The 10,127-nt window shown below is 37.1% G+C and overlaps 1 protein-coding gene across 8 annotated transcripts; it reads right to left on the bottom strand.

Moving 5' to 3' along the window:
* Nucleotides 1-1,494: 1,494 nt before the first annotated feature.
* LOC126614092 (mitogen-activated protein kinase kinase kinase 20-like) lies at nucleotides 1,495-6,549 on the bottom strand. Of its 8 annotated transcripts, none has more exons than XM_050281735.1 (6): nucleotides 5,390-6,549; nucleotides 4,887-5,169; nucleotides 4,700-4,803; nucleotides 2,610-3,088; nucleotides 2,386-2,489; nucleotides 1,495-2,089 (listed from the first exon to the last, which is right to left on the bottom strand). In XM_050281735.1, the coding sequence occupies exon 1, from the start codon at nucleotides 6,383-6,385 to the stop codon at nucleotides 5,411-5,413; it is 975 nt and encodes a 324-aa protein (XP_050137692.1). In that variant the 5' UTR covers nucleotides 6,386-6,549; the 3' UTR covers nucleotides 1,495-2,089; nucleotides 2,386-2,489; nucleotides 2,610-3,088; nucleotides 4,700-4,803; nucleotides 4,887-5,169; nucleotides 5,390-5,410. The 8 variants fall into 8 exon arrangements, with proteins under 8 accessions (XP_050137692.1, XP_050137690.1, XP_050137688.1 ...); XM_050281733.1 differs by having other exon boundaries at nucleotides 1,495-2,489; nucleotides 2,610-2,759; nucleotides 3,060-3,088; XM_050281731.1 differs by having other exon boundaries at nucleotides 1,495-2,489; nucleotides 4,887-5,039; nucleotides 5,103-5,169.
* Nucleotides 6,550-10,127: the final 3,578 nt, after the last annotated feature.

Below are 10,127 nucleotides of genomic sequence, written 5' to 3'. Positions count from 1 at the left end.
TAGGATAGTATTGCTCTGTTTTTACTGGGCAAGTCATGTACTTGTGTTAGGAAACAAATAGATGGAATTATAGTTTAGTTACTTCTTGATTGTTCATTGTTAACGTTTGCTCTGATCGTAACCCATTTGTTGTACTGAAGTTTGGAGGTCCATGTAGACACAGTTAGACGTTTCCTTACTTATATCATCCTCGTACAACCAGACCCAAAAGTTCTTTTCATGACATATTCAGCTTTAGCTCAACCAAACTAATTGATCTGCCTCTGATTTCTGGCGATGACTCGGGTGAGTCGTGACCAGGCAACTATTCATCAAAGTTTAGTTTGGGCGTTTAGATGTTAGCCCTTCATCAATTTAAGAGATGTGTGGACAGTATACCCCTGGGTTTACACATTTGGTGTGTTATAGTATCCCTAGAGCAGTGATGTATTTATGTTCTGCAGGAGGTTCTAGTTCTATTCTGCAATGATACTATTAGAAGTTTCAAGATTGACCTCGACGACGTTTGGTCATCTTCTAGAGTGGCAGTTGCTAGTTCCTTGGCGTTGCCCATAAATGAGGAATGGTTACAATTAGGTGAAGAATGTGTTTCTCAGTCTAGCTTTCGGGGGTAATTGGGCTGGTGTAGTTCCCAGCATAGCGGTTTAGAAATTCTGCAAAATATATAACATATGCGGTATGTTTTGGAAGAGAGAGAGATGCAGGTTTTTGGAAGTGGAAGTTGATATTTCAAGTCATATCCCAATGTGAGTGTCATTCTCTTGAACATTGTGATGTCACACATCAACTTACGAGTTCATTGCAATGTTAGACTTTCTTCTCGTTGTCCGTTAGTTAGTATGTTAACTGCTGACATAGCAAGCGTGGGCCTACTTTTGCCCAACTGAATTGAGAAATTAATTAATATTAACAAATTAAGAATGTTTTTGCAGCCTTCGTTATCGTTCCCAAACAAAAAAAAAAAATACCAAAAACCCTAACAAAACATCCCGAGAAGTGAGAAAGAAGCCTCCATCTGAAATCACATAACGCATGAGTACTGTAGCAGGCTAAAAGAAAATCAGGTAAAAAGTCCTCAAGCGGAGGAATGCACGAATGGTCTTCTCGAGCACGAACCCAGGTGGAAGAGCCGTCACGAATTACGAGAAGGAATTCTCGGGGATAGATTCTTTTTCATTAATTTTAATAATAAAAAATCAGTTTATTAATATTTAATTAATTTCTCAATTCAGTTGACCGAGTGAGTAGGTACATGCCACATCAGTAGTTAACAGACAAATTGACGAAGAAAGAGACGGAGGTTTGACATTGCAACTATTTCGTAAGCTAATGTATGACATTGTAATGTTTGAAAAATGAGGTATGAGTTTATTATTTGATCCAAAGTTGATGTTGTAAAATGTATCCTACCCTTAATAATTTTTCCGAATTTTACTTTCTTGTTTTTCCAATACAACTATATTATTTACCCTAAGTTGGCGAAGAAACTTGGGCTAAGTCAAATAATGTGTTAACCATTTAAATTGGTATCGAACTTGTCATTCAAAAAATCCGAACTTAAAACCTTCTACAAATGAATATAAATACACCACTAGAAAGTAGTACTATCATGATCGCAACACCGTCATTACTCACAATACCATCCCTCATTGCAAGCAAGCCCTCCTCACACTCGAGTTGAAAATAATAACACCAAGGCCGGCGGTACACGGAGCCCTTCACATTCTACTTTCTCAAATCAAACTTGTATAAACCAGCTGCTATCTCAAAACCCAGTGCCGGCGGGGTGGAATTCTCGGAACAATGACGGAGCTTTTGTAAAAGCCTGCATGGCTCAAAGACCTCACCGCCTCCATCTTCGTACGACTAGCTGATTTTGATGGTTGCGGTCGAGCAACAAATGGATGAAGTAATAGCTTCTCAGCAGTTAACCTTTCGCAAGACCTCGTGGTAAGGCAACTCTTAAGAAAATCCCCAACTACACCTGAGATTTTTGCAGGGATTTTGGGACTAGATACGTGATCAAACATTGTAGTGACATCACTACAATCGCCATAATCACTCAAGAGACTTCAAATCGAAAACTTTGCTACAAAAAAACGACTTGATTAACGTTAAATCCATCATTTTTTATAGTTTGCATCCCCTAAATCATGTTTTTTTCAAACATCAAATCACGTTTTAAAAAAGCAGATGCGTTATTAAGCTGTAGTCTTTTCAAGATTTAGGACAAAGAATCATATACTCTATGCAAAAGTCGGGTTTGTTGAAAATACATAAAGATTTAAGACAAAACCTACGACAGATGTAAACAAGTCAATACAGAAGCAGCAATCTAAAGCAAAAATTGGCAAAATTGAAAACAATAACAAGAGTTAGGATTACCTTTTCAGATTGAATACATATGAGTGAGATACTTCAAGACAAAACAGAGACAACATCACATTACCAGTGAACCAAAAGCCAATAGATTAGGAGACTGCTGCAATCTGGAAACACAAGAATGAATTAAAACTACTATTTTGCAGACAGTGAGCCGCTTTCATGAAGGAAGTTGAGGTTCCACGATAAAACCAATTGACAATATAGAGAGTAGCCCAATTACTTACACGCACATGCACGGTTCTTCCTTTCCTTGATGTGGGATTCATGCTCTCAACAACTTAAACAAAAAAGATCATAGCTTTAAGCATCATGAAAAACCATACTCCAAGCATAGCACCTACTATTGCGCACGCTAGAGAGACAGAGATCAAAACCTGCAGAATCAAATCTCAGCGGTTCTATTTTAATAAAGGGGTTAACTATATAATTGCTCTCAGAAGTTCAAAAACATCATTTGCACCTTTTACCACCTCTAACTTTTCATGCATTAAATCATGTTTTAAGAAATGTAGACGGGTATTTAAATTTTAGCGACCTTTCAGGATTTAGGACAAACAATTGTATAATCTTCTTTAAGCAAAGTAGGCAAAAATTAGGGTCATTGAAAACGGAATAGGAAAAAAAAAGAAAAAGTTACTACTAGCTTGCCAAAGAAAGTTAGGATCAAGACCAACCAAAAGCCAGGCGTCCATATGATATGATCCTGCAAAGCCAAAACAAAAGGTCAGTAATTGAGAACACGGGGAAAACTATTCTGGTAGAAGGACGCTGCAACAAATTGGAAGATTTAGGATCCAAGCAATGACATGGAAGAGGAATAATGAACCAACTGCTCCACTTTGACTACTAAAATTCAATAGTTAGGCAAGACCATGATAGTGCCTGCAATAAAAAGACTAACAAAAACTAAACAAACTTCGGATACAAAATTTTGAATCCTTCATGCAAATCCATGGATTAGTTGGAGAAAATAAAGGAATTAAAAGTTAAAAGTTAAAAGTACTAGAGTGCAGAACAATACGATGGTTACCCTTTCAGCAAAGAAAGCAGATTCGCTTCTATAATCCAACTCTTCTAACTAGACCACCTTTTCATCTAATCTCAGTGATTCTATTTTGAGAAACAAGTAACATTATTGCATTCAGATGTCCAAAACTTTGCTACAAAAAATGACATAACTAAACACCACAATCGATCATTTTTATTATTTTCAACCACCAAATATGTAAAATTTTCAACTACTTATACATATGAATTAATATTCCTTTTTTCATCAAATCTCAGTGAATAATTTCAAAATGAGGGTCGGGGCTCCAACTATAACAGCATTCTGAATTCCAACAACTTCTCTTAGCTACATAATCTTATCATTTTTTATGTTTGGCGCCTCCTCCTATTTGCTACTTTTCATGATTTAGTTTTCTGCAAAATGTGCTAAATTAACTTGGGATTGTTGAACAAAAGGTTTAGTCCCAACCAAACAAGTGTAAACAAGTCAAAAAGTCAGTAACAAAGTATTAGCTAGCGAAAGAAATTAAGTAAGTGGAGAAGTAATGTTAGATTTAGAAATGGAAGGTGAAGGCTGCCCTACAAGTTCATAATCCTTGCAGAAGAAGTTCTGCAGGACGATGCAGTTTATTGCAGCTGACACTGGTGAAATTGCAGACAACAGTGACTTTATTCCAATAAGATAGTGTGGAATATGGATCATACATAACGGTCCTCTTGGACTCCAGAATAGCAGCCTTCACTGTATCCAAAGAGTGATGAGAGTTGTGGTGATGACCAATAACTGTTTTACCATATGTCAGGATCAAATGCTGAACTAGAAGGAAAGAAACAGTGAAGACCACTGAAATTTGCAAGCCAAACAGAGAAAATGGCACCTACAATACTGCAGATAGAGAGCCACTAAACAAAAGCAGCTACAGAAGGAACAGAGGAAAAACCAAAAGCTTGAAGCTTTAAGCATCACGAAAATATCACAAGTGATCCTCATTTTATCTTTTGAATCAACCAAATCACGTTTAAAAAAGCGGATAAGCATTTAAATTTTAGAAACATTTCAAGATTTAGAACAAATAAGTCTTTTTTTTTCTTTTTTTAAAGTGAAGAACAAGTAAGTTTATATTGCCCTTCTCTCAGTAAAGTACGCAAAAATTGGGGTAGTTTAAGACATAGGTAAGACCAGACCAATAACAAACACGCACAAGTCAAATACAAGAACTAGCAAGCTAAAACAAAAAATGGGTTGTAGTAAACACAAACAAGAGTTATGACTAGCTTGCCAAAGAAAATTAGAAGCAAGACCTACCAAAATCTAGGTGTCTATTCGTCCTCTTTTGCAACACTGTATCTAGCCCTGCTCTGCAACGTAATTATACTTTCATTCTGTGATAATGAGGCTTCATGTATCTTCTGTTATTCCACAAAATACACTCTTAGTTCCTTGTGTAAAAGTATTCTACATTTGATTCTTGGTAGATAAAGAACTGACTTACAAATTAAAAAAAGTAGAAACTGTTAACCCTTGTACTCAGATTGCTGTTTTTCACTCTTACTGGTGCATAGCATCTCAAATCATCTTTTCAAGCGTAGTCCTATATGATTAATGTGCCTCTGCTTGCTGCCGGCACTTCTCTGCTATCTATAGCCTAAGCAAGAGAAGAATTATATAAAAACTACGATGGTAACTTTCACAACAACAACATACTCACCAAAATCATGGGCCTGGATGTAGTTTTGCTGCTTTGAGGTCGATAATGGGAAACATCTGCTTCAAATCTAATAACGCGCCAAAACACAGAATATCAATCAACAATTGGGAAAAAACATAATCACTACAACTATTCATGGCCATGGCTGCACAATTGCACGATCAGGATTAATAAAAGTAGACAAAATTAGGGAAAAAAACAAACTACAATATCTGTGCAATTCTGTGGTTATAAACTTGAAATAAGATCTACAACAATAAAGATCCGAACACCAGACTTGTACTCACTTGTGACATAACACAGTGCTTCTATAGTCCGGCTGGTATTACTAAACCTACTGGGGGCTGAATTTTCGGAACAATGGTATAGCCCAGAGAAGAATGACATGCTTCGGATGCCTGTGGCTCAGCTATGAATGGATGAAACAACAATTGTTCAGCAGTTAACCTTTCCCAAGAATTGATGGCTAGGCAACACTTGAGAAAATCGTTTGCCGCACTTGAGATTCCGGGAGGAATTTTGGGGGTAATTTCTTGAGAAACCATGTCCAAGAAGTCTTCAAGATCGGAACCGGGCTTCACATCCCAAGGGGGGCTGCCTGTTAACATCTCAAGAACAATGGCACCAACAGACCAGATATCGGAGGACTGATTTTGCACATTATCCATCAAAGCATCCGGGTCCGTATACCTCGGAGTGCCTCTCCATCCTCCCACATCCTCTTTGGTTCTCTTAGCCAATCCCAAATCTGCGACCTTGGCCACAAACCTTCCAGTATTAGCAACAGGCACAAGCAAAATATTCTCCGGCTTTAAATCGCAGTGGACGTAATCGCACTCGTGAATGTGTATCAACCCTCGGAGAATTGACCTTGTGTAACTTATGACATCGGATTCCGGCAAACCCCGGCCCTTGAATCTCCTGATCAGGCCATCAAGGGTTCCCCCTGCGGCAAATTCGAGCAGCAAATTGTAGACCATCTGATCGCCATCCTCACTGGTTGTGATTTCTTCACCCAAGCAATCAATCACAAAAGCGGAGCCTTTTACGTAGCTGAGAACCTCCGTTTCGTGCTGAATCGACTCGGAATGGGAAAGCTCAGCAGATTTGACAGCCATGACCGGAGGCAGTGGTGGACGATCACTGACAATGGGTTTGTTTTTCTTGGAAAAGGCAAGAAAAACCGACCCGAAACAGCCTTCTCCGATCAAATCTCCTCTCTCCCACTCCTCGCCGTCGCCCCACAACCTCCCCAGCTCTTCTTCTTCGTCCTTCCTTTTCATGGTTTCGAACTTGTTGCAGAGAATCAGTGGTGAACGGAAACAAGCTGGTGTATGATTGCGTGTGTGTTGGGTGGCTTAGGGTTTTGAAGAGACGTGTAGTCGGTGATAATCTGCCTTCTAACGGTCGTCTAGGTTTTGACTTGAAGCTACCTACAGAGACGACGTGAGTATCAAGCAACTAATTTCTTCTTTTTTGCTAGGGCTACTAGTTTCTTCTCCCATTTATCATTTTATTTTATTTTTTGGTAAATTATTTATCTTTTAGTTTTGACGGTTTTGTGAAACTAGTAATAATTGACAACCACCTGACGGTAGGAAAAGAGTATTTCAAATAAATAAAATGGAAAATGTAAAAGGGAATTATAACTTTTGTTGAAATTATAAAAGGATTAATTTGTTGAATTTGAAATTATAACTTTTAATTTTTTTTTCCAAGTTCGAATATTCAAATTAATCATGATTTTAGGAATCAGTGTTTTGCCGGAATTTTCTGAACGTAATTCAGTATTCTTACATTTTACAAGTTTTTAGATATTGTCAGTTTTGTAGAGTTCATTCAACGGTATTTCTTTGTGCACACATTGACCACAAAAAAAATCATACCTATGCCAATATAAATCATACCTATTCTCTAGGTGTAAGTTCGATCCCAACTAATTTCTCTCTCTCCTAACAAGTAACAATTTAACCCCCTAATAATATTGCTAAAAAAACGTTATTTCTTCGTTTTTGGTATACTTGTGTGTAAATCTAATTGATTGCACAACATGGATACATATGAGTCAAAATAAAACAGAGAAGTGTTAAATACGTTTTTAGTATTATGGGTGCAACTCGGGCAGGTTGGAAGGTCAACCCAATCCTAACCCAACTTTTACAATTCAAGCTCGGGTTCAGGTTGGGTTTCATTCGGGTTTATTTGGGCTCGAGTTTAATTGGGTTGGGTTTGGGTTGCCCAACTTTTTCAAGTTTAATCTTGCAATAACTTAGTTTTCAAGAATTCCTAAAAATAAGCCAAGTAGCATCAAATATAGCTAACTCTAATTTCATAAATCAATCTATTATAAAGCTTTAAGATTTAGAGACTACGAATATGGGCTGACTAATCAAAATCTCTTATTTCCTAAAAGTTTAAGTAATTATAAAGGGTAACTCATTAAAAAATTATTAGAAAGGGCGTTGGTTTTTGGTTTGGCACACTTGGGTGTAGTATGAACATTAATTGATATGGGTTACAATCTGGTTAGATTGAGTTTGGTTAGTCGGGTTAGGTTGGATTGGGGATGGACGGGCAAATGATCAACCCAACTCAACCCAATCAATGAACGGGTTAAAATTGGGTTGGGTTCGGACGGTTTATAACTAAAAAAAACTGCTTGTTCGGGTTTAAAGTCGGGTTAAACATAGACAGGTTCAGATTGGCCCAACCCAAGTTGCACCTCTAATTTGTATAACTACCACAAGATATCATTAAACCTCACCCTTACGAACGATCGAACTCCGTAGCAAAAGTCTGCCTACATGTTGTGGAGGGAGTAGATTGGAATTTCCCGCAGCAGCTAATTTTTAAGCCTGGATAAAACACATTTTCAGTGACTTTTTGTGTATGGACATTTTTATAGTTTTTTGCAAAATAGGCACGTAACAATGCCAACGTAGTGTCACAATGAGCGTTTCTCTTGTGCGTACCAACATCGAACGGCTGTAACGATTCGAGTGTATCGGTAGAATTGGGTCTAAAGACACGTATAATTGACGAGGTTGTGACTCGTTTTCAGACAACTCTCAATTTCGTTTGAAGCTCCACAGCTGAAACATGACCTCCCGATCTCGATTAAAGCTCTAAAGTTGAGTTCTGAAGCTCAGTTGTGGGAGGTATGAAGCTCCCAGCTGAAAGAAGGCATCCTCTCGATCTCTAATGGAGTTTTGAAGCTCAGTTTCTGGGAGTTATGAAGCTCCAAAGCTGAAATAAATGAACCTCTCGATTGTAGTTATGAAGCTTCACAGCTGAAACGAGGCTAGGTCTTGCAAATCGCCAACGACTATCAAAATCCACAGTGAAGATATGGCTCCCAGACCGTTGTCCAGAAACCCTTGACGCATCTCCTTTGTCTTCGTCTTCGTCTTAGTAAATGTAGAAAGAATATTACAAGCTTACAAGTAGTGTAGTGGAAAATATTCAAGCTTCTTCCCTCAAGGTTCATAGTTTGAACCCTGTGTGTACCCTGCTTTCTACATTTTTTAATGTTAAAAAATGGGTCCGTACCATGTACATTTAAGAGGGTCCATACCAATTTAGGAATTTGCCCATACCATGTACCTTTAAGAGGGCCATACCAATTTAGGGATTTTCTTTGTAGGCCTTGATTTACTTAATCAAGAGAGACAAAAACAACCCCTAATAACACAAAGGAACGTATTCTAAGTGTAATTGTTTTGACTTGGCTTCTTCTCTAAAGCAAGTATGAAACCTAGCATTCACCATCATTCCTCTGCAATTCTCTCTCTCTCTCACTTCCTCTCTGTCTCTTTTTACAAGTGAAGGAGCGAATCAAAATATATCATTAGGTTTAGAAGATTGCAATTCAAGGTAAGCATATAGAAGCTATTGAGTTTGATCGTTTTTAGTTAGGTAAACTTGAATTTATATTATATTGTTGTAGATATATTGTTTAGTGTGTTATTTTTTTGTTTCAGTATAGATGTTCAAATGATGATATGATAATATATTTAAGAATTAATTATCAAAAAAGACAAATTATATGATTATTATGCATGAATTGAAAGATCTATGAATTGAAGGGCCTCCTAACAATGGTTTGCTTAGGGTCCCAAAAATCTCAGGGACCTTGATAAAATCATTGGTGATAAGAAAACAAGTATGATTACTGAAGGGCTATTTAGTATTATACTCTGTTGGTATTCCTCTTCACGTGTAAGTGAGAAGTCTTAGATTCGAATCTCGTGGATGACGAATTCGATACCAAATTAGTTGCCTATTGTGTGACTTAACCGAACTTCCTCCTCCCCTTAGTGTAAAATATATCGTTGTATTTAAAAAAAAAATGATTAGTAAAGAAGTAAAAGGTAAACAAGTATATCCATCCATTAAACAAGTAAAATCATGGTACGATACGCTCGCACAAGATGCGAAACCAATATGATTATTAAAAGGTAAATTCATATTAAATATCAAGTTGGGCCTATATTTTAAGGAAAACTATCATATTTAAAGAAAAATACCATGCCTAACTAAATATTCTAGGAAAAATACTTCCCAATGTATTGTGAAGACGTGTGAAATTACCATCTCGTCCTCAAGCTTATCTCTTTTAAGATTTTATAAGGTCCTTTAAAGCCCGGGGTTGACTTTGGGGGTTTGTGGTTTTATAAAGGGAGTTTTAACTAAAAGTCCACGGTACTGTTCACTTTAACGAAAAACCACATTTTTACACTAAAAAGTCAAACATGGTACAATTCACTTTACCCTTTATTTTGTCTTTATCATTAAAACTCAAAGTTTTCAAAGCATTTTCATTAGTTTTCCTTTTAAAATATCCGTTAATGTTTGGGGTTGATCATTTTGAGTTTAGAGTTTTAGAATGTCATTACAAGGACCTTTAGGACTAGACCTTACGCCCTAAGCAATTAACATAACAAAAAAAAATTCCTCTAAAATGTATCACGCACGCTCGTTAGTCGCAGTTCTTTAGGAAAGTTAATATGCGATTGAGTTTGGATA

This window comes from Malus sylvestris, chromosome 2 (assembly GCF_916048215.2).
Source record: "Malus sylvestris chromosome 2, drMalSylv7.2, whole genome shotgun sequence".
In the NCBI taxonomy this organism is placed as follows: Eukaryota; Viridiplantae; Streptophyta; class Magnoliopsida; order Rosales; family Rosaceae; genus Malus; species Malus sylvestris.
The sequence above is the reverse complement of the archived record's forward strand: the minus strand, read 5'-3'. Positions and strand labels throughout refer to the sequence as shown.